We start from the raw sequence: 25,561 nt of genomic DNA, 5'->3' as shown, positions 1-25,561 counted from the left end.
TTATAAACAGGAAGTATTAAGTATAAGCAAGGCTCTGAAAGATACATAAAATACAAAAGGCAACTGGTGAAGGAAGGAACTACATCTACATCCTCATAAAGGTCTGTGGTTACTCTCCTTTGTGAGCCTGGTATGAGTACAGGAGGTGTGGTCAGTAAGCGTTGCTCCCAGGTTTCAATGGAGATGATGAGATCTAAAAACCAATATAATCTTAGGGATTAGTTTTGAAATTCTAACTAATTTAGAACAGTAACCCCCTAAAAACTTTAGGGGGCCCATGGCCACCTCAGTTAAGTATTTGGGCATTCCATGGTTGTGGCATTTCATCAAAATAGTGAAGTAGTGTGATGTTTCATGGAATGTAAGAATGATCAATATCTGTGAACTGTTGCGATGCTCAGACTCCATTGTGGTCCCTGATGACCCCTCACCTCCTGGTATTCATGGTCTTGGTCTCTTCTTTTGAGTGTGTTGAGCCCTGTAACTTGTTTCTAACCACCAGTTACAGCAAAGGTGATGGGAGGGCAGTTCTGTGAATACACTGTGTTATATAAGACACTATATTCCTCACACACTTGCTCTCAGTATTCTCCTTGTTGGCCTAACAAAGTAAAAGATCATGTTGGGGAAGCCCATGTGGTAAGGAACTGTTGGCAACTTCTTGGCCCTGAGAGTTGTTTTCAGCCAATAGCTAGCAGGAGGTCAAGGCTCTCAGTTCTGCAACCAACTTAAAGGAAATAAATTCTTCCAACAACGTTAATGACTTTAGAAATGGATACTTTCCCATTTGAGCCTCCAAATGAGAATATTGCATGGTAAAATACTTTGATTGCAACTCTGTGAGACCTTAAGCAGAAGATTCAGCTGAGCTTTGTCTATACTCACAGGTTGTGAGATACAGATAACCAAGACAACTATTTATTGCAGAGAGCAGGAAAAGTAACGTAGTGCTGAAGCAACACTGTTGAAAGGTATACTTTTGTCCATTCCAGGTAAAAGCTGCTTTCTTTGAATGATCCTTACTATTTGGAGAAAAAGGCATCAGCCAGTTTAGTAGCTGCGTATCAAGTGCCTGAGCCTGCACCTACCCTAAAGGTCACCACCTGATTAAGTTTATGGTGATGCATAGTTTTTCTCCAGGATCCATCTGACTTCTGTATTGGCCAAACTGATGAGCTTAATTGAGAGTATCAGAGGTTTTACCACTTCTGTCTCTTTGAATAATAATAAGTTTTGTTATTCCTCCAGGAATCTAGTATTGCTTCTAGTTTATTATCTTGATAAGGAGAGGAAGCTCCATGAACTTCCCTTTAGACATTCCTACCATAATGCCTCTTATCCCATGGAGTAGAAAGTCAAAGTGAAGTTCTTCCAGTTGTTAAGTATGTTTACTCCAAGTATATATTTAAGAACTAAGTAAATAACCACATAGTGAGCCCCTGGACCATTTGGGCTTGTTATCAGTCAGACTGGAGTTACAACCCTATGTATCACCTGACTTATTTGTCATGTATCACCATAAGTCTCTGATTTAACCAGTGGACCACAGTACCAGGAATTAATAAGGGCAATTCAGGGACGGTGTCTTTCAGTAACAGTGACTATTTTTTACAATGTATAGTATCTGTAATTAATGACTGCAGTCTCTGGGGAAGGATTAGAGGAAGGTTTTGGTGTGATTTGGCAGTAGTCATGTAGGGTCCTTTTTTGAGGGACCTGGTTTCCACTTTATTCAGCCAACTCTGGATCTGTGAGCTAATCCAAGTTTGGTGCCTTGTGAGAAGGTAACTCTCCACTGTGTTGGAGGCCTAAAGCTTTCCTGTTACATAAATTGAACTAGTATTCCATTAGGTGCCCACCTATTTTGTTCCTGGGGTGTGTAATCAATTAGCTACTGCCAAAGATTTCTGCAGGCCAAATCATTCTGATGACAGGTACATCCTTGTCAGCCTTTGCAGGTAATAGGCCCACTTTGTCTTTGATAACAAGTAAAGCCATTTGGGCTGTGTTAACTTGGATCTCATCATCTCCATTGAAACCTGGGAGCAACGCTTACTGACCACATCCCCTACACTCATACCAGGCTCACAAAGGAGAGTAACCACAGACCTTTATAAGGGTGTAGATGTAGTTCCTTCCTTTACCAGTTGCCTTCTGGATCCTCTTGTGTAATGTAGTTGAGGAAAAGTGGTATGAAATTCTCACATGATAAATCTGGTCCACCTCCCTAAATCATTAGATTCCTTTCTCCATCCATATCATTGCCAGGAAAGCTCTGGCATGCCAACCTTTAAATCCAACTTTGAGTGTACCAACTAGATAATTGATAATTATAGCCATGTTCAGCTACATGAACTAATGTATTAAACCTGATATCTCTAGTAAGTCCACCCATGCCAGTTAACTTGTCCTTATGTAGCATTATATTCCATCCTCCTTGGTTAAATATTTCAGGAATCCACTCCACATGGTTCTCCAGTTTCTGTTGGGTATGTAAGCTGTTTCCTCTTGGGTCATACTGTGTACTATCTCACTATAGCATGCCAAGATTTGAACCTAGTTATGGATTTAATGGCTACAGGACTTGGTTGTGGTGGGTGTTCAGGAGAATGAGCATTCCAGGCATGTTCTCAGATGAAATAATCAGAGATTTTTCAAGTCAAGGAAGGCTAGTGCTCTTAGACACTGGAAAGCAAGCTACTTCCACTGGTAGGGGAGGTTTCCAGCTACTAGTGGCAATTAGGGAAGAGGAAGAAGGGTCAGAATTGTTAGTTTCATCTAAGACCGACCAGGTGTTGCCATTCTAATTCCAAGACCCCATTTTTTCCTGATCAAGTTTTAACTTTCAAATGAGAAACTTTTTTTTTCTGGCTACACTCATAGCATGTGAAAGTTCTCAGGCCAGAGATCAAATCCACACCACAGCAGCAACCCAAGCTGCTGCAGTGACAATGCCAGATCCTTAACCTGATGTGCCACAAGAGAACTCCACAAATGAGAACTTGATGAGACTAAATTCAGGTGTTACTGTAATTTAGCAACATACACAATTATATTTTTAGCTTGCTTTTCAAGCAATATCAGTCCTATACATACAAGAAAAAAGAGATTCTTCTAGAGGAATCATGAAAGCTGTGTGGTTCTTGCACTGTGACTTAAGCTGAGAATTAATGGGCTTGAGTTTGTCATTTTTTTCTCTGAAGTGCTCATTTGTACACAAAGATATCTCACATTGCTGTGCTCACAGTTATCATTATTGCATGATAGCAAATATAGCAGGCACTTAAGTTCCCAAGACATGTGCTTGAGTTGACATTTCATCACCATGAACCACAGGTGATAGCTTCACTGATTTTCTCAAAGTACTGTATGCCATAGATTACTAGCATCCCATTTCCTTGGCAAGAAGCTCAGTACTATGTTTAATACCAAGGGCATAACCAAACCAGCTCCCAAATCTTATCTTCACTGGCCTATCATCTGGAACTACTCCTGGGACTAATTTTTTACCCACCTGGATTCAGTAGGGAGTTGGAAACTACATACTTAATTTGAATTGGTAAATTTTACTATACATAATTGCTAAACTACAATAGAAGAATAACTACAAAGATGTAAAGATAACACTAGGGCTGAAGGAGATTTTTCTAGGAAAGATAGCCTTGGAAGAGAGGGGTTCCCTACCCTAGGAAGTGATTCAGACCTTGGAGAAAGTAGAGTTACAGCCTATTGAACGACAGAGAAGTTCCCTAGATTGCCTTAACCAGAGCTAGTTTAGAGTTGATGGGCAGCAGGAGACAGTACTCTGAGGTACAGTTGTATTCAGCATGGTATAGACAGTTGTACAGTGGAAGATAAATCATTGCTGCCAGCATGAGACCTGGAGCATACCAGTGTCTGTATCAGTAGGACTGCATCAGAAGGGTAATCACTAATGCTAGGCTGGGGAACAAGGTTGTCAAAGGACTGCATACTCTTGGCTGTGAGCCTGGGGCAGACCACGACTAGATTTCCTTTTATACACTTGCTGCTACTGAACTCTATGCAGCAAGAAAAAGAAAAGCTGAACTCTAGCATACTGAAGCCAGGAAGAGAAAAGCCCCTTTCCTCCTACAGTGTCTTTCCAGAGCTCTTAAAAAGTCCGGATACTGAAGGGTAACTTTGGATCTGAGGCACAGTAGTTGCCTGATAATGGATGAAGAGGCTTTCCTCAAATGTCTGGTATTGGCAGCTATTTGCTTTCTTACGAGAGGCATTGAGTCCATGTTGGATGCTCTGTATGTAGAGGTGGAGTTTGTATAGTTTGTCCAACTTTAGCTGTTAGTCCTAAGTTTATAAAATTTTCTCTTTTTCCTTGGAATTTTTGAATTTTATCTGAACATGCTTGTACGTGGCATTTTTCCGTTAATTCTGGCAACAACTAAGCCAAGTTAATTTTCAGTGCTACAGGCCTGTGCCACAGCCACAGCAACAGGGGATCTGAGCTGCATCTGCAACCTACACAACAGCTCACAGCAACGCTGGATCCTTAACCCACTGAGCAAGGCCATGGATCAAACCTGCATCCTCATGGATATTAGATTTGTAACCTGCTGAGCCACAATGGGAACTCCGAATATTTCAATTTGAAAGTCTTTCTATGCTTTAAATTTTCCATTTGTTTCATAGATTTGCTTTTTCTTTTCCTTTTTGATTGCTGAATCTTTTAGGCATATGATTTTGCTTTGACTTTTCAATTTGGGTAGTCAAGTCCAAATATTCCTATCCCTCCATTGGCACAAAATCATGTATAATAGGTGTTATTACCATGGTCTCCATTCCTGTGAGTATTACCCTAACCAGCAGTTCTGGATAGTCCTTTCCTCGCCTTAGCAGTAGGAGGCAACTCAGCTGATGATAAAGGTCCCCTACAGTTCCTCTGAGGCCGAGAATATAAAAACATTACATTAAGAAAGTTGATATTGGAGTTCCTGTCGTGGCTCAGCAGTAACAAACCCAACTAGTATCCATGAGACCTCATGTTCAACATCTGGCCTTGCTCAGTGGGTCAGGGATCCAGCGTTGCCGTGAGCTTTGATGTAGGTCACGGATGCAGCTCAGATCCCATAATGCTGTGGCTGTGGTGTAGGCCAGCAGCTGTAGCTCCAATTTGACCCCTAGCCTGAGAACCTCCATATGCTGTGGGTGCGGCCCTAAAAAAGCAGAAAAAAAGTTGATGTTTAAAGTATCATTTTAGGAAGTTCCCATTCATGGCTCAGCGGAAACGAATCTGACTAATACCCATGAGGATTAAGGTTCTGTGCCTGGCCTCACTCAGTGGGTTAAGGATCCGGCACTGCTGTGAGCTGTGGTTGTAGGTCACAGGTGTGGCTCAGATCTGGCATGGCTGTGGCGATGTCATGGGCGGGTGGCTGCAGCTCTGATCCTACTAGCCCAAGAGCCTCCATATGCCACAGGTACGGCCCTAAAAAGGCAAAAATAAATACATAAAATATCATTTTAATTTATCTCTATTATGTCTGTACCATTTTATTTAGACATCGCTTATTACCATACTCACCTTCAAATCTAATTAGGTTATCAGGTTAAACTGAAAAGTATATTTGTCAGTGCTTTCTATTTCAAAAGCAGAATAATACAAAAGAAAAACAAAACTAAGATTAGTATCAAGTAAAAATATGAAATGAACATTGCGTTTTTCTGAAAAAAAAAAAGGCATTGAAATGTTATTATAATGTTATTATAATCTGATTTCATTCCCAACTTTGTAATAAAATCAGGCCTGACATGTGAAGGGTCCAACCACTTATCTGAACTTAAAGACAAATTTCTCTACATTTAGGCAATAATATAGTTGTGTAAAAGAAGAGTGCTATGATCAGATTGGTCAGAAACTGCAGTTAGTTAGAATGCAAAAATCTACAAGAGAAAACAGCCTTGGAGTTCCATTCCAAATGTCATGGCTCAACGGTAATGAACCTGACGAGTATCCATGACGATGGGGGTTTGATCCCTGGCCCTGCTCAGTGGGTTAAGGATCTGCTGGTGTTGCCAAGAGCTGTGCCATAGGTTGCAGACATGGCTAGGATCTGGCATTGTTGTGCCTGCAGTGTAGGCCAGCAGCTACAGCTCCAATTTAACCCCTAGGAACTTCCATATGCAGCAGGTGTAGCCCTAAAAAAGATAAAAAGAAAAAACAGCCTTTAGAGAACTCTGAAAACCAAGGACATTTTAGCTCATACCTGAGGGTAAAATAACAGCCTAATTTCATGGAGTAATAAAGAGTACTCAGTCTACCCATGTAGTATTTTTAAAACTTGAATTCACCGAAAACATGAATGTGATTTTTCTAAAAGCCATGTTGAAAAGAAAATCATCTAAATATTAATTTATTATATAGTGAGTCTTAGTTGGGAAGAGGGAAGGCCCCATATTCATTTAAGATTCCTAATTAGGGTACTTAGTTTCTGAAGTAACTATCTTGCCACCTGCTTGTATTTCTCCAAAGCAAATAAATCTACTCTTAAGCAACATTATGGAATACTAATTCTCTATGATCTTCACAGACCAATCAAATAGTCTGCTGAAAGAACTATGTTGATTTAAGAGAGTTTGAAGAGTATACACTCAGTGTACCATGTAGATATCCATATTGAATTGATTATCTTTCTTTTAGGTTTAGTTTATAATAAGCTTAGAGGCAGACCTAATTTTTTTTTTTTTTTTTTTTTTTTTTTTTTAATGGCTGCACCCACATCGTATGGAGGTTTCTGGGCCAGGGATTGAATTTGAACTACAGCTGTGACTTTGCAACTACAGTAACACTGTATCCTTTAATTCACTGGACTGAGTTGAGGATGAAACAGGCACCCCCACAGTGAACTAAGTCACTGCAATTCGATTCTTAATCCACTGCATCACAGCAGGAACTCCTAAAACTCATTTTTAACTATGACATTTATTATTCTGTTCCACATACTGCTATTTCTTATTCTTGATATTTCTTTTCTGTTCAGTTTTTCTTCCTCAATTTTTAAAACATTGTACTCTGAGTACAAATACCTTATTATACTATCCTTTATTGTACTGTGGAGGGGCAAGAGTGGTCACCCCATTCTTCTTCTCCATCTTAGAAGAAAATCTTTCAGCCTTTTGCCATTGAGTGATGTGGCTGTGGGTATTCTATATGGCCTTTCTTGTAGCATTCTTGTCTGGTTTTGGTAACATGCGACACTGATCACATAAAATGTGTTTGGAGGAGTTCAACCCTCTTCTGTTTTTTGGAAGAGTTTAGTAAGGAGTTATTTGAAGGAAAGTTATTTGAATTCTTCCTTAAATCTTTGGTAGAAATCATCTGGTAGAAGTGTTCTGGTCCTGGACTTCTGTTTGTTGGGAGGTTTTTAATTACTGATTCAATCTCCTTTCTTGTAGTCAGTCAGTTTATATTTTCTATTTCATCATGATACTGTCTTACTAAGTCATATGTTTCTAGGAATTTATTCATTTTTTTCTAGCTTATGAAATTTTTTGGCATGCGATTATTGTTCATAGTAGTCTCCCTATGATCTCTTATGATCCTTTCCATTTTTTATGGGATCAATTAGCATCTCTTTCATTTCTGATTTTATTTATTTAAGTCCTGTGTCTCTTTTTTCTTGGTGAATCTAAATGAAGGCTTGTCACTTTTGTTTATTTTTTCAAAGTAGCAGCTCTTAGTCTCATTGATCTTTTTCGTTCCGTTTTTAGTCTCTATTTCATTTATTTATGCTCTAAATCTTTATTATTTCCTTCCTTCTTGGGCTTTTTTTTTTTTTTTTCAAGTTCCTTGAGCTATAAAGTTAGGTTCTTTATTTGAGATGTTTCTTGGGATAGGTATTTATTGTGCTAAATATCCCTTTTCAAACTGCTTTTGCTGCATCTCATAAATTTTGATACATTTCCATTTTCATTTCTCCCAAGAAAAGTAGAGAGGAGCTAAGAACACCTTGAGAACAGTTAACAAAATGGCGATAAATATATGACTATCAGTAATTACTTTAAATGTAAGTGGACTAAATTCTCTAATTAGAAGATACAGATTGGCTGAATGATTTAATAAATAATAAATTCTATAATGAATTCTTAAGTATAGTTCTGTATTCTTCAGCTTCAAAATTTGTTTGACTCTTTTGTCTTTGTCAGACTTCTCATTTTGTTCTTACATTTTTTTCCTGATACATTAATTTTTTTAATTTCGCTCTCTGATAGCTTTCTGGTTGTCTGTAGGACAGTTATTTGAATTTTTGGTCAGGCAGTTCTTGGATCTTCATTTCTTTGGGCCAGTTACTCTAGGCTTACCATATTTCTTTGGTAGAGATATATTCCCAAAATCTTCATAATTCTTATTGTGTTGTTTTCATGTCTGCATTTTAAGAAGCAGTTACCTCTTCTAGACTTTATAGACTGAATTTGGTAAAGGAAGGCTTTCACCTGTGGGTGAGAGCACACTGGATCATGCTTTGTGATCCTGGATATAGTGGTGCAGGGTACTGATTATGGTGGCATGTGGCACATTAGGTCCCTGAGGGAATGATGTCTTTAACTCCAGCCACAGTGGTATCTATCCCATAGTCAGGTGTGCCCACTGCAGTGGAGGCCAGTGGTGGAGGTTGGGCTGGGATGTGCATTGTACAGCTTGGAGTGGCTAAGTACAGGTGGGCAGACTAGTCCTGGCCATGACAGGAGGCAAGGCCTGATCCAGGCCTGTATGCAGGTGTGAGGTGCCTTGGTTGTAGGTGTACTCACAGGTGGCTGCATATCTCTCCCTTCCCTCCATGAATGCTGACTTCAGTGGAGGCCAGTGATAGATGTCAGGCTAGTAATGCTGTCAGAGGGGTAACCCTTGAGCATGGGCACAGTGGTGATATTCAGTGTGGTGGGTAGTATTAGGCTTGTATCTTCCATTTGTGCAACTGCAGAAGCCCCAGTTGACAGTAAGTGTGGCTCCTCAGATCTGGTGAGGGTAAGTAGTGATTCAGGTAGCTGGCGTCTCACACTTGGTGCAGCTCCAGAGAGATCTAATGTATATAATGTTCTCTCTCCATATTCTCTCTCCATACACATACACACATATGTATGTATGTGTATATATGTTTATAAAATAGTGTATCGTGTAGGTCCAGTATTGGTGGGGGAAGGGTACACAGAAGGAGTCAGGCAGTTAGCATCAGTGAATACAAACACTTGTGGGGGGAAAGCTGGCAAGATCTGAGAGAGGTCTGTAGTGACTCTGCTGGCCTTTGGCTTCCTCATTGGCGAAATTTGCTGACTTTGTCTGAAGAGCAGGTCTGTATGAACTGTGATCCCTCCAGCTGCTTGTCTGCTAATGATAGCTTATCCTTTTAGTCTTTGTTCTTAGCTGGCTCAATACATCTCAGGTTTGCTGGTCTAGGGTAAGTGAAACCAAAGCAGGACCTCTGAGCTGGTTAGTCACACCATATGTCTTTCCTGGGAAGAAGAACTTTTTCTAACTGGGAACATCCTTCCTGAACAGTGCCATTTTGGGGTGTAGGATGATGGAGGCAAAATGAGGTTACCTTCATTTTCTTCTTGTGTGATAATTCTGTTTTGTTGTTCTTAAATCTTTCTAAGTGGACACTAGGAGTCTCTTGGAGCTGGTTTTATTCTTGGACAGCTGTCCAGTCATTGATTTTTGTCAGATGATGGGGAAGCTGGGTTTTATCCTCAACCAATGGGCAGTTTTTTCTTTATTTAAATACATTATTCCATTATCCACTGGCTTTCATTATTTTTGATGACAAATGTGCTGTGTTTCTTATCCTTTTGTCTCTTGAATGTACTCTGTGGTTGCTTTAAAATTTTTTTCTTTTTATTGAAGATTCCCAGAGATTTAGGGGTTTTTTATTTTTTTATTTTTTTGTCTTTTTGCCTTTTCTAGGGCCGCTTCCTGCTGCATATGGAAGTTCCCAGGCTAGGGGTTGAATCGGAGCTGTAGCTACCAGTCCATGCCAGAGCCACAGCAACGAGGGATCCAAGCCCGTCTGCGACCTACACCACAGCTCATAGAAACACCAGATCCTTAACCCACTGAGCAAGGCCAGGGATCGAACTGCAGCCTCATGGTTCCTAGTCGGATTCGTTAATCACTGCACCACGACAGGAACTACTAGGGGTTTTTTAAATTAAAGTATAGTTGATTTAAAATGCACCAATTTGTGCTGCACAGCAAAGTGCCCCAGTTGTATGTGTGTATGTGTGTGTATATGCATATATATGTGTATATATATGTATGCATATGTATGTGTATGTACACACACACACACATTCTTATATCATTCCTCCATCATGTTCAATCGCAAGAGAATGGACACATTTCCCTGTGATATAACAGCAGGACTCCATTGCCCATCCATTTTGAATATAATAGTTTGAATCTACTAATCCCACTCCCTCCCCACTCTCCCTTGGCAACCGCAGTTCTGTTTTCCATGTCTGTAAGTCTGTTTCTATTCTGTAGATAGGTTCATCTGTGCCATATTTTAACTTCCACATACAAGTGGTATCATAGGGTATTTTTCTTTCTCTTTTTGACTTTTTTCATGTAGTTTGAGAATCTCTAGTTGAGTCCATGTTGCTGCAAATGGCATTATTTCATTCTTTCTTAGGCTGAGTAGTATTCTATTGTGTATATATACCACATCTTAATCCATTCATCTGTTGATGGACATTTAGGTTGTTTCCACATCTTGGTTATTGTGAATGGTGCTGTAATGAAAACAGGGTGCATGTATCTTTTTGAATGAAAGTTTTGTCTCTGTATATACCCAAGAATGGGACTGCTGAATCATATGGGAGTTCTATATTTAGTTTTCTGAGGAACCCTCATACTGTTTTCCATAGTGGTTATACAAATTTACATTCCCACCAACAGTGTAGGAAGGTTTGTTTTTCTCCACACTTGTTATTTGTAGACTCATTAAGGGTGGCCATTCTGACTAGTGTGAAGTGGTCCCTCATTATAGGTTTGACTTGTATGCCTCTAATAGCTAGTGATGTTGAGCATCACATACCTACTGGCACATATGACATTTTTTGAGAAATGTCTATTTAGGTCATTTGCCCGTTTTTCTTTTTTTTTTCCTTCCTACCTTCCTTCTTTCTTTCTTTTGATGCTGAGTTGTATGAATTGTTTGTATATTTTGGAGCTTAAGCCCTTGTCACTTGCATGGTTTGCAACAAGTTTCTCCCATTCCTTAGGTTGTCTTTTTTTTTATGATTTCCTTTGCTGTGCAAAAGCTTGTAAGTTTGAGTAGGTCCCATTTGTTTATTTTTGTTTTTATTTCTATTGCCTTGGGAGACTGAACTAAGAAAATATTTGTATGGTTTATGTCAGAATGTTTTGCCTATATTCTCTTCTAGGAATTTTATGATGTCTTATGTTTGAGTCTTTTAAGCCCTTTTTTTTTTTTTTTTTTTTTTTTTGTCTTTGTCTTTTGTCTTTTTTAGCGCCGCACCCACGGCACATGGAGATTCCCAGGCTAGGGTTCTAATTGGAACTATAGCTGCTGGCCTACACCACAGCCACAGCAACACCAGATCTAAGTCGCGTCTATGATCTACACCACAGCTCATGGCAACGCCAGATCCTTAACCCACTGAACAAGGCCAGGGATCAAACCTGCAACCTCATGGTTCCTAGTCAGATTCGTTTCCACTGAGCCACGACAGGAACTCCCTGTTAAGCCATTTTGAGGTTTTTTTTGTGTGTGATGTGAGGGTGTGTTCTAGTTTCATTGTTTGACATGGCAGCTGTCCATTTTCCTAGCACCCCTTGTTGAAGAGTCTTTCCCATTTTTATATTCTTGCTTCCTTTGTCAAAGATTAATTTGACTGTAGGAGTCTGGGTTTATTTCTGGGCTCTCTGTCCTGTTTCATTGGTCTGTATGTTTGTTTTTATACCAGTACCATACTGTCTTGATTACTGACTGTAGCTTTGTAATGTTATCTGAAATCTAGGAGAATTTAAGCCTTCTGCTTGTTTTTGTTTTGTTTTTACACTTCAGGATTGATTTGGCAATTCTGGGTCTTTTATGTTTCCATATAAATTTTGGGGTTGTTCTAGTTCTATGGAAAATGCTAAGGGTAATTTGCTAGGGATCATGTTAAATCTGATGGCTTTGGGTAGTATAGCCATTTTAACAATATTAATTCTTCCAATCCAGGAGCATGGGGTATCTTTCCATTTCTTTGAATCCTCTTCAATTTCCTTGATTAGTGTTTTATATTTCTCAGCATGTGTCCTACTTTGCTGAATTTGTTGATCAGTTTGAATAGTTTCTGTGTGGAGTTCTTAGGATTTTCTCTATATAGTATCATTTCATCTGCATAAAGTGATAATTTTATGTCTTCTCTTTCAATTTGGATACCTCTGATTTATTTTGTTTGTCTGACTGCTCTGGCTAGGACTTCCAATACTATGTTGAATAAAAGTGGTGAGAGTGGGTATCCTTGTCATATTCTAGATTTAGTGGGAAGGATTTTAGCTATTCTCTCTTATATTAGAGTATTATATTGGATGTGGGTTTGTCATAAATGGACTTTTATGTTGTAGTATGTTCCCTCTATACCCACTTCTGGTAAGAGTTTTTATTATGAATGCATGTTGAATTTTGTCACATGCTTTTTTGCATCTGTTGAGATCATCATGTGTTTTGTGTTAATGTGTGTATTAACATTTATTGATTTGAAATATCCTTGGTTGTTGTATATGATTTTTTTGTGTGCTCTTGGATTTGGTTGGCTAAAATTTTGGTGAGAATTTTTGCGTCAATATTCATCAAAGATATTGTTGGCCTATAATTTTCTTTTTTGGTAGTATCTTTAGTTTTGGTATTAGGGTGATGATGGCTTCATAGAATGACTTTGGGAGTGTTCCATCTTCAATCTTTTGGAAAAGTTTAAGAAGAATCATTAAAACTTCTTCTCTGTATGTTTGGTAGAATTCAGCTGTGAAGCCATCTGGTCTTGGACTTTTATTTGTATGGAGTGTTTTTATTACATATTCAATTTAATTTCCTGTGATCAATCTGTTCAAAATATCTATTTCTTCTTGATTCAGTTTTAGTGGGCTGTATTATTCTAGAAAGTGGTCCATTTACAGCAGTTTATTTTTGATGTGCCTTATGTAGTTTTCTGTTTTATACTCTTCCTCTCACCACTGGCTCAGACCATCTATATTAAGATAGTTTGTATCATACACCCACTTATGCCCTTACTTGGCAATGCCTCAAAAAATCATCAGTCTTTGATGGCCTAGGAAGGTTGTATCCCTCTGGAGTTACTTGGTTAGATTCCTTTGCCCTTCCACCTCTTTTTTTTTTTTTTTTTTTTCTGCATTTAACTCAGTGAATTTTATTATATTTATAGTTTTACAATGATCATCACAACTCAGTTTTACAGAATTTCCATCCTAAACCCCCAGCCTGTCCCCCCCAAACTGTCTCCTTTGATAACCATGTTTTTCAAAGTCTGTTAGTCAGTATCTCTGCTGCAAAGAAGATCATTGTATCCTTTTTTTAGTTTCCACATATAGGTGATAGCATATGATGTTTGTGTCTCACTGAAGGACTAACTTCACTTAGCATGGTAATTTTTAAATCCATCCATGTTGCCGAAAATGCCATTATTTCATTCCTTTTTAATAGCTGAGTAATATTCCATTGTGTAATGGGCCACATCTTTATCCACTCCTCTGTTGATGGACATAGAGTTTGCTTCCATGTCCTAGCTATTGTATATAATGCTGTAAAGAACATTGGAGTACATGCATCTTTTTGAGTCATGGTTTTCTCTGGATAGATGCCCCAGAGTGGGATTGCTGGATCAAATGGTAATTCTATTTTTAGTTTTCTGAGGAATCTCCATACTGTTTTCCAAAGTGGTTGCACCAATTTACAATCCCACCAACAGTGTAGCAGGGTTTCCTTTTCTCAACACCCTCTCCAGAACTTATTGTTTGTAGACTTTCTGATGATGGCCATTCTGGCCAGTGTAAGGTGGTAGCTCATAGTGGTTTTGATTTGCATTTCTCTAATAATGAGTGATGCTGAATATCTTTTCATATGTTTTTTGGCCATCTGTATGTCTTCTTTGGCGAATTGTCTTTTTAGATCTTCTGCCCATTTTTTGATGGGGTTGTTTGTTTTTTTGGTACTGAGTTTTAGGAGGTGTTTATATATTTGGGGGATTAATCCCTTGTCAGTTGCTTTACTTGCAAATATTTTCTCCCATTCTGTGGTTTGTTTTTGTTTTGTTTAGGGTTTCCTTTGATATGCAAAACTTTTAAGTTTAATTAGTTCTCATTTGTTTATTTTTGTTTTTATTGTCATTACACTAGGAGGTGGGTCTGAGAAGCTGTTACTGTCATTTATGTCAGAGAGTGTTTGGCCTATGTTTTCCTCTTAAGAGTTTTATAGTGTCTGGTCTTATATTTAGGTCTTTAATCCATTTTGAGTTTATTTTTGGGTATTTTGTTAGTTAGGGTTCTAATTTCATTCTTTTACATGTAGCTGACCAGTTTTCCCAGCACCACTTATTGAAGGGACTGTCTTTTCTGCATTGTATATTCATGCCTCCTTTGTCATAGATTAGTTGACTATAGGTGCATGGATTGAATTCTGGACATTCTATCCTGATATATATTTCTGTCTTTGTGTCAGTACCATACAGTTTTGATGACTGTAGCTTTGTAGTATAGTCTGAAGTCAGGGATCCTGATTCCTCCAGTTCCATTTTTCTTTTCTCAGAATGGCTTTGGCTATTCTGGGTCTTTTGTACTTCCAAACAAACTTTAAAATATTTTGTCCAAGTTCTGTGAAAAATATCCTTGGTAATTTGATGGGGATTTCATTGGATCTGTATATTGCCTTAGGAAGTATAGTCATTTTGACAATATTGATTCTTCCAATCCAAGAGCATGTTAATGTCTTTCCATCTGTTTGTGTCATCTTTGATTTCTTTTATCAGTGTCATGTAGTTTTCAGAAGACACATCTTTTGTCTCTTTAGGTAGGTTTATTTCTACGTATTTTATTCTTTTTGATGCAAGGATAATGGGGTTATTTCTCTGATTTCTCTTTCTGATCTTTTGTTTTTAACATATAGAAATGCAGTCAATTTCTGCCTATTAATTTTGTATCCTGCACCTTTACCATATTCGTTGATGAGCCATAACAGTTTTCTGGTAGTGTCTTTAGGATTTTCTAGTCATCTGCCAATAGCTATAGTTTTACTTTTTCCTTCCAATTTGGATTCCTTTTATTTCCTTTTCTTCTCTAATTGCCTTGGCTAGGACTTGCAAAACTGTAGAGGCAATCTCAGACAACTGATATGAACCTTGAAGAGGTTCTTTCTTTTTACCCTCTCCTACCACCTTTATATTTTCTTTGTACTTTGACAGTAAACCCTCCCAGATAACTAATGTGATGAGACAGAGGGACAGTGTTACATACATCAGCAGTTAATAAAAAAAGTTCTCCCTTTCACATAGAAGAAGGAAATATGATTATCTCTAAGTAAGAGATCATTAAAGAAGGAAAAGGGGTATGCTCTGTCAAAATGGGTTAAAATAAAAGGAATGAGAATGTGGAACATCCATTGTGATACATTGCTGGAGGAGGTATAACATAATACACTTGATCTGGAAAATTGTTTTGACATTGTATAAGTAACCCTCAACATAGATGTATTTTATCTGTTGATTAGTCTGTTAGTGGGCAAATATAAAACAGAAAAAAAATCTTCATGTCAAACAATGTGTACCGTTATGTACATTATAATTTTATTTGTGATAGCCCAAATGGCAATAACACTGATGTTTATCAGTGGTAAAATTGGTTATAAATTGTGGTGTATTAATAAAATTAAATACTGTCCAGTAATACAAACAAGAAACTGATGACACATAACAGCATGGATGAAATGACATGCAAAACACAATTCTATTGGTATGAATTTCATAAACTTATCTAATATATAGCAATAATAGTTAAATTCTTTGGGTTGGTTATGGTTACTGCCTGGAAGGGAACATCAGGCAGCCTGTTTTTCATTTTTTGAAATATTTTTATATTGTCATTTTGATTATGGTTAAATTGATGTATGAATATGTGAACTTTCATCAAGAAGTAACTTAAGATTTATGCATTTACTATGTATAGTTATACCTAAGTACAAAAATTAAAAATTCACGTAGGAGTTCCCATGCGGCTTAAGGATCCAGTATTGTCACTGCTTTCACTTGGGTTGCTGTGGTGCCCCAGGTTCAATATCTAGCCTGGGAACTTCCCTATGCTGTAGGCACAGCCAAAAAAAGAAAACCAAAAAACAATTCACTTAAAAGAAAACTATCACTGAGTAAATTTTTACTCAGTTACGACTGAGTTCCCATCGTGACTCAGTGGTAAAAAACTCAAATAGTATGCATGAGGATGTGGGTTTGATCCCTGGCCTCACTCAGCGGGTTAAGGATCTGGCATCACTGTGAGGTGCGGTGTAGGTTCCAGAAGTGGCACAGATGCTGCAGTTGCTGTGGCTTAGTATAGGCCAGTAGCTATAGCTTTGATTTGACCCTAGCCTGGGAACTTCATATGCTGCAAGTGCAGCCCTAAAAAGACAAAAAAAAAAAAAAAAAAAAAAAGAACAAGAAAATTAATGTATTTCCCATGCTTTCCTACCTATCCCCCCAGGAAAACTCCAAACAGTTCAACCACCTAGTATGCTAAGTGGAAAAACATTTTGAAAGACTATTGATATAGCATTAAACCTTTTTATTTTACTTTATTTTTTTAAGGTTTTTCTTTATTTTGTTTTGTTTCGTCTTTCTGTTTCTTTTTTTGGCTGTATCCTTGGCATTTGGAAGTTCCCAGGCCAGGAACAGAATCCACGCCATAGCTGTGGCAATGCTGGATCCTTAATCTGCTGCACCACAGTAGGAACTCCACACTAATCCTTTTTTTTTAAAAAAAAAATAAATGAAACTTATTTAATATTAAATTGTATATTCTATTTCATAAAAATTTATACATTTCTTGAATTTATTCTTAGATAATTTTAGTTGTGAATAGACTTCTCAATCAATGTATATTTACTTTTTTTCCCCCAGACTACCCCCGCAGCATTGGGAAGTCCCCCAGGCTAGTGGTTGAATCCAAGCTGCAGCTGCAGCCCTACACTGCAGCCACGTTAATGCCGGATCCAAGTCACATATGTGACCTGTACTGCAACTTGTGGCAAAGCCAGATCCTTAACCCAGTGAGCAAGGCCAGGGATCGAACCTAGCTCTTCATGGAGACTACGTTGGGTTCTTAACCCGCTGAGCCACAATGGGAACTTCATTTTTATATTTTTTATATAATGCCAATATGAAAATTTTATTTTGGGAGTTCTTGTTGTAGCACAACAGAAACAAATCCAACTTGTATCCATGAAGATGCAGGTTATTGAAGTAGGTCACAGATGTAGCTCAGATCCTCAGTTGCTGTGGCTATTTCATAGGCTGGCAGCTGTAGCTCCAATTCGACCCCTAGCATGGGAACTTCCATATGCCGTGGGTAGAGCCCGAAAAAGCCAAAAAAAGGAAAAAAAGATTTTGTATATTTATCTTTTGTCAGCTGTCTTGGCAAATTTTTTATTAATCTTTTGATTCACTTTAGTAGAGATGGTTAGGTTTTCTTATCAATTATAGGCAAGGAAAATTGTCTATACTGATGTTTTACTAATTTTACATAAACTAAAAACTTAAAGTCTATGTTGAACTGTTAGGGATGCATCCTTATTTCGTTCCTTTTAGAGCTGAAATATGGTAAGGGTTTCAACAACAAATATATTTTCATCTTTGTCTTTAAGTTGTTTACCAGCATATCATAACGCTTGTTTTTCTAAAAATGTTGTATTAAGCTTGGCTGCATGGTTTTATCAAATAATTCTTTTAAATCCAGTAATACAATCATTTAATTTATTTTTATTCTTTATTTTGTTGGTAAATTTTATTGTTTTATTTCGTAATATTGAGCCTTCCTTGTATTCTTGAAAAAATGTGTTTCATTATATATGTTGTGTACTTTGTTATGCACTACTAAGTTTTCTAATACTCAGGCTTATGTTTATGAGTGAGATTTATTTTTGTGTTATTTTCACAATATGGTTTGAATATTAGTATCTATAGATGCTTAATAATTTTTTGACTTCGTGGTATTGGTAAAGTCAGCTTATATTGTGCTCTATTTTGAACAAGTTTTTGATAACCTAGTAATTCACTTTTGAATTGTCTTTCAAAATAAGGGAATCTTTGCTTTTATTTGGCAACAGAGAATTTTAGGTGAGTAGTTTTCTTGTTTAAATAGACACATGGAAAACCAGTAACTTTTTTGAAAATTTATTTGCTGTGATATCAGTTTTTTAAGCTTCTATTTTTATATATTTTTTCCCCACAGTCCGTGGTCGATGACTGGATTGAATCATATAAACAAGACAGGGACATCGCACTTCTGGATTTAATCAACTTTTTTATCCAGTGTTCAGGATGTCGAGGTACAGAATGTTAGAATAAATGATGTATATTGAGATTCTTTTTCTAGCAGTGTTGAATTTACTTCACCATCTCTTAGCTATTTTATAATTCATCCTGGAATTATGTGCTAATCTTTTTCTGATAAAATTATTTTTAGGATTTTTTTTTTCTGCTTCAATTTTACTAGTAACAGGTTTCTAAATTTGTTGATATTTTGAAGGAAAGTCAAATTAACCACTTTATAAATTCACTTTTTAGGTCTTTAGATTTTATGATTAATATTTACTAATTTTATTTGTACCTATCCATATTATAGACTGTGCGTCTTGCTAACTTTACTTCGAATTCTCATCTTATAGATGAAGTGTTTGAAATGTAAATAATTTAAGCTAACTTAAGTATGAAAATTAGGGTTTCTTAAGTTTACAGTCATTTGTAATCCTTGGACAACCTGTGAAAAGTGAGATTTTATTTTTATCATATTAATAGTTAACTGATAAATACTTTTTCTTCTCTAAAGTAAATAAATCTTAACAAATTAAATTTACTTTATGGGAGTAAGTCAGTAAAATGATCTTCTGTTAAAATCCTTTCTTTATCAATATAGAAAGCACATTGATGTTTTTATTGAGATCACTGATTAAATTGATTTCTTGAAGACTTTATTATTTCTGAACAAGTTATCTTTCAACATATTAAAATTAGAAGTTTATCAAATATTTACAGTTCTGGTTATACTCTGTATTGTTCCAGAGTATACACGTATTATCAACACAGTCTCTTTCCTAGTAAATATTATTATATGTTTAATTTTTAAAGGAAGTTAATTTTTTAAAGAAGTCAGTATACCAACAGTTCAGTAAAGTGCTGAGTACTATGAGACTAATAAAACTGATTAGTTTTTAGTGATTTTTTTTGTCGGGGGGTTCTTTTTAGGGATTCATCTGCAGCATATGGAAGTTCCCAGGCTAGGGGTTGAATTGGTGCTGTACCTGCTGACCTTTCCCACAGCCACAGCAATGCCAGACCCAAACTGCATCTGTGATGTACACTGTAGCTCACCATAATGCCAGATCCTTAACCCACTGAGGAAGGCCACAGATTGAACCCACATCCACGTGGATACCAGTCGGGTTCTTAACCCACTGAGCCACATCAGGAATTCCTAATGACTATTTAATATGTGCTAAGCTACAGAGCTTTAGCTGTAACTAACAGTAATACATGCTTTACATATATTAACCCATTTAATAGTGGTTTGACACTTCTGTCAAGTAGATGTGGTTTTTATTCTGTAGTTCAGGAAACTGCGAATGTAGGGTTTAGGTTAGTTTTTGGATATCATACACTTTGTAAGTGTCAAATTCACGATTTAAATTCAGGCTTGTCTTAATCGAATCTATATTTCTAACCATAGATACTGTGGGAATAACAAGTATCTGATCCAACCCAGGACATTCAAGGACATAATTTAAGAGATAGAAAGCAAAAAGCCTTACCCACTTCTTGCCCTCCCATCTATCTCCACAGAGTTTACTTCTCAACTATTTTGTTGTATATCCATCCTTCCCAATCTTTCTCAGACAAAAAATACTGGTATATAGAGAGCTCTGGTGTCCTTCCTTCCTCCCTCCCTCCTACAAGCAGTATTGTAATGGGTAATTTTTTGTAGGATATAGGTTACTGTATTTGTTATTATATTAAATATTGCCAAATTTCCTGTTTTAGGAATTGTACCCATTTTTACTCGCATCTGTAATATATAAGAATGTTTGTTTCTTCTTTGTCTTTTTAATACAGTGTTTTTATCAAATTTTTGTATTCTTATGAATGATTTAAAAATGATATATCAATATGATTTTTTTTTAATTTGTTTTTTGTTTTTTGTCCTTTTAGGGACGCACCTGTGGCATATGGAGGTTCTTAGGCTAAGAGTCTGATCGGAGCTGTTGCTGCCGGCCTACACCAGAGCCACAGCAATGCCAGATCCGAGCTGTGTCTGCGACCTACACCACAGCTCATGGCAACACCAGATCCTTAACCCACTGAGCCAGGCCAGGGATCGAACCCGCAACCTCATGGTTCCCAGTCAGATTCGTTTCCACTGTGCCACGACAGGAACTCCCAGTATGATATTTTTAATTGAGGTGAAGTTAATTTAAACAGTTAACCATTTTAAAGTGGTAGTTCAGTAGTTTTTAACTTTTCTTTTCTCACCCCATAAGAATACCTCATATTGGTTAAGTAGTCTTTCTTCATTCCCTTTTTCCCTGCAACCCTTGGTGACCACTAATCTGCTTTTGCTATTGTGGATTTGCCTGTTCTATTCATTTCATATAAAAGGAATTATATAATATGTGATCTTTGTTTATGATTTCTTTGATTTAGCATAATGTCTTCGAGGTTTATCTAAGTAGTAGCAAGTATTGGTAATTTATTTCATTTAATGTATATAACAGTTTGTTTATCCATTCATCTGTTGATATACATTTGGGTTGTTTTCACCTTTTGTGTGAATATTGCTTCAGTGTACCGTCATGATCAAATACCTGTTTTGTACTAATTTTTTCACTATTTGTGTAAATACCTAGGAGTGAAACTGCTGGATCATAGTATAATTCTATTTTTATTTTTTGAGGAACTGTTCACACAGCCGCTGCACTATCTTAAATTCCTGAAATATATGAAGATTCTTATTTCTCCACATCTTCTAAAACAGTTTTATTTTGCAAATTTTTAATTTTAAATGTCCTTGAGGGTATGAGGTAATACCATACTCTGGTTTTGATATTTTCTTAATCACCAGTGATCTTGAGCATCTTTTCATAAGCATTTTGGCATTTTTTGTGTCTTTTCTTTAAGAAATATGTATTCAAGTCCTGTGCTTATTTTAAAGTTAGATGGTTTTTATTTTTGTTGTAAATCATTAGAGTTCTTTATGTATTCTGGATGCTAAAACCATGTGTAAAACGTCTAAGTGTTAATAACTTGCAACTGTTGGCTTTGCAGTCTGTAGGTTCTCTTTTCATTTTCTTCAAGATGTCCTCTGATAAACGTTTAAAATTTCTTTGAAGTCCAATTTACCTATTTTCTCCTTTTTTGACTTCGCTTGTGGTATCAAATCTAAGAACCCATTGCCAGTTCTAAGAGCATGAAGTTTTATCTCTTTATTTTCTTCTAGCAGTTTTATAGTTTGGGTTCTTACATGTAGGTCATACTTGAAAGATTTCAATTTCTCTTACATGTGTGGCTTGAGAGCAATTTCTTCTTCTTTTTCTTTTTTCCCCCCCAGTAGATTCTCTGTTCTTACCTCTTGCCACATTTTCTTTTCAACAATCTTCATAGTTCCTGAAAAGGTATTTGACAAAATGGGTTTTAAAACATGGTGATAAGATAGAAATAGAAGCGTATTTTTAATATGATTAAGAGAGAAAGCTCTTAATCAGTGTAGTATAATAAAAATACAAAAATAGACACAAGTGCCTGTGAAACTGTAGCAAGCAGTTCAGGATAGCATTTTTCACCTGTCAGATTGATAAAAATTAAAAGTTACAACAGTACCCTGTTCTTTAGGCTGTGAGGAAACAGGCACTAATACATTGTTTGTTGGAATACAAATTGATACATTTCTCATGGAAGGAGATTTGACAGTATCAGCCAAAACTACATACATTTTTATCTTTTAACCCAACTTACTACTTCTTGAATTTTGCCATGAAGATGTGCCTCCAGTATTATAAAAATAAATGTACAGAGTTCCTCAATACAGTGTTATTTGTAGGAGTAAAGTATTGGAAATAACTTCAATGCTCAGGTAAAGGACAGTGGTTGAATAAACTGTGGTATAGCTTATACCATGGAGTTTTTTGGCACTGCAAAAAAAGTATGAGGAAGATCTCTAAGAATTTGTGGAGGCAAATTTGCAGGATACATTTTTAAGTGCAAAGTATAGGAGAATATCTAAAAGTATTCAACATTTTTTTAGGAGAAAGAAGGGAAAACAATAGATTATACACATGTATCTGTCATTTGATCAGAAAGAAATGAAGGAAAGATAGATAATGATTGATTCTATAGGGTGTATGTGTGTAAATGAGGTGGAAAGCTTAGAGGGAATTGGGGTGAAAGGATGATTATTATTACAATATAGTTTTTGAATGGTTTTGCCTTTTGGGGTTTTCTTCCGTGTTTCATATACTCCAAAAAAAAAAGAAAAAAGAAAAATCAATAAAGATGGAGGGAAAATCCTGACGTTGGATGTCATTAGAATAGATGAACCATGCTCTGCCATACTAGAAATAACATAGCCACACTGAGAAGTATAAAATGTCCAAACAAAAGTAAATTTTAAATTCACTGCCTGGAAAATAAAACTGGTGCAGTAATGTGAAAAACACAGTATTTACCTAGTCAGATTGTCTCCCTATAAGATATTTATTATGGGTAAGATGATACTTTATTGGTACAAACTTGGTAGACACCACCATAAACAAATGATGAAAGCAAACATTGCCAGTTTAGAACGAGATGATAGCATGTGCTTGATGGTATGCACTTAGAAGAACACGGCCTCATTTTTGTAGTATTCTTGCCAAAAGTAGAGTCTGAATCTACTCATGAGAAAGCATCAAAGAAGCTCAAATTGAGATTTACTTTTCAAGATAACTATCCTGTACTCTTTAAAAATGTACATGAAATACAAAGAAATGGTTCAGGAACTGTTCCAGATTAGAGACTAAAGGAACTGTATACAGTGCACAATCTTAGATTTTTCTTTTGATATAAAGAACATTATTGAGACAAATACTGAAATCTGAAATCAGTTCTGGATTAGAACATATATATTGTATCATTGTTAATTTCATCATTCTGATCATTGTACTGTTAGTTATGTAAGAGATTTTTGTTCGTTTGGGGAAATATACATAGGAGTATTGATGAATAAAGAGATACATGAAGATGGAAAAGGATAAATGTAAAATGTTTACATCTGAGAATTTGGTGATGAGTATTCAGAAATTCCTTGTACTTTTCTTATAATCTTCCTAAGTTTGGAAAATAAAAAATGAAAGGAAAAACTCTTTTAAACCTAAACTCAACACCATGCTCAAGGGAAACTAGTAGAGTCATTTTCACTGAAGTCAAACAAGGCAAGGGTGCCCACTCTCTCAACTTCTATTTAGCATTATATTGTCAATATAAGCCAACACATTTAGCTAATAAAGTGAAATAAGCATGATCACTATTTGAGAGTAATATTGAAAGCATTGAAAGTTTAAGAGAAATAGTTTATGAAACTAATGAGCAATATAATAGCTCTGAGGGAGGGAGATCAAGATGACAGAGTGGGAGGACACTGTTCTCCCTTCCCTCTATAACCACCTCAAAAATATAGTACAGGTGTAGCTACTCTCACTATAAACAAACTGGGGGTTGATAGAAAGGCTTTTCTATAGCCAAGCCTGTAAAGAAAGATCCATATGGAGTTGGTAGGAAGAGAGAAGAAACCATGAGGGTCATGAGACTTATACCCCTACCTTGGAACACAGAAGAAGAGAGGATATCACAGGCTTGGAGATTCTCCCGGGGAAGTGAGAGTTTTGAGACACAAACTGGGCAGCCCAACTTTGGGGTCCAGCATGCAGGAAGATGAGTCCCTTTAGCTGGTTAGAAATCTAGTAAGACTTCCCATTGGGCTATAAGAAACTGAGACTCTGCTTGTGGTGATTTGTGCATACATGATTGCTTCCTCCCAGGAACAAGGTAGAAGAAGCAGATTGAAAATGAACTGGGAATCTGGCTCATTTCCCACAACTACTTTATTGCACACCCAAATAGCACAGGGTGCCTGCTCCAGCCCCTCTTGTTCTGGCAGAGAAATAAACTAGGGTGAAGATTGATGTGGCCAAGAGAGTAAGCATCTGGGAGTCTGAAACTCAGACTTGGCCTTACCTCTGAACAGGTTGAAGGCAGCCATTACTGGTACTTACATGGAGGCAATGGACAGACAGCTACTTGAATGAGTTGCTTGGTCTTTCTCAGTCTATAACCCAACTTCTAACGTTAGTCTTCCCACTACATTAGAAGTGCCGTCACTCAGGGTAGAACATGTAGTTAGAGGGAATGGAACCTGCTTAGACCTGACCCTAAGGGCTTCTGCTCCAGCACCTTAGGTCCTGATCATGCCCTTAATAGGGTAGTGATAGCTTTTGAGCCTAGGAAAAGTCTCATTTTACATCTTGTGCTGGGTTTAGCTTCTCTATCTTCTGCCCTACTTCCCAGCAAGGTGGTAACTACCAGCACATCCCATGGGACATTATCCATGCTCACTTCAAATGCTGGTCTCCCACTAGGGATACTGGGTGCACATAGACTGTGTACCCTTTAACACTCACACAAGGAATAATCCCAGTGAAGAACATCCCTTCGCAACTGGGATAGGAGGAGTTCCTGGTGTGGCACAGAAGTAACAAATCTGACTACTATCCCTTAGGATGTGGATTCGATCCCTGGCCTTGCTCAGTGGGTCACAGATCCAGTGTTGCTGTGAGCTATGGTGTAGGTCACAGAGGCTGCTTGGATCTGGTGTGGCTGTAGCCGGCAGCTGTAGCTCCAGTTCAACCCCTCCAGCCTGGGAACCTCCATATGCTGTGTGTGCGACCCTTAAAAAAAAAAAAAGATCTTATTTTATAGAGGCAGAGTAAGTTATACATAATGAGAACACTGAGGAATTTGTTTCACATGAAAGGACAAGGTGGGGGGGAACCTAAAGAAACAGATAATTTACCAATTAAAAGTTCAAAGCATTAGTAATAAACATGCTGGCTGACTGTGGGAAAAGACTAGATGAACTCTGTGAAAATTTTAAAAAGGATCTATGAAACATAAAAACCAGTCAGATCTGTAATTGAAATGAAAAATACACTAGAAGGAATTAACAGCAATTTAGGTGATACAGAAAAATGCAGAAGTGCTCTGGTAGATAGAACAAAGG

The 25,561-nt window shown here is 37.1% G+C and overlaps 1 protein-coding gene across 3 annotated transcripts in view; it reads left to right on the top strand.

Annotated features, from left to right (window-relative positions):
• The window catches only part of STAG1 (stromal antigen 1), a 541,662-nt gene that overhangs the window by 293,858 nt on the left and 222,243 nt on the right, over positions 1–25,561 (top strand). For all 3 annotated transcript variants that reach the window (XM_021071121.1, XM_021071122.1, XM_021071123.1), the window contains one exon: positions 18,491–18,587. In XM_021071121.1, the coding sequence (XP_020926780.1) occupies positions 18,491–18,587 (97 nt within the window). The remainder of the gene's footprint in view (positions 1–18,490; positions 18,588–25,561) is intronic.

Source organism: Sus scrofa, chromosome 13 (genome assembly GCF_000003025.6).
Source record: "Sus scrofa isolate TJ Tabasco breed Duroc chromosome 13, Sscrofa11.1, whole genome shotgun sequence".
NCBI lineage: Eukaryota > Metazoa > Chordata > Mammalia > Artiodactyla > Suidae > Sus > Sus scrofa.
This window is presented reverse-complemented; position numbering and strand designations above follow the sequence as displayed.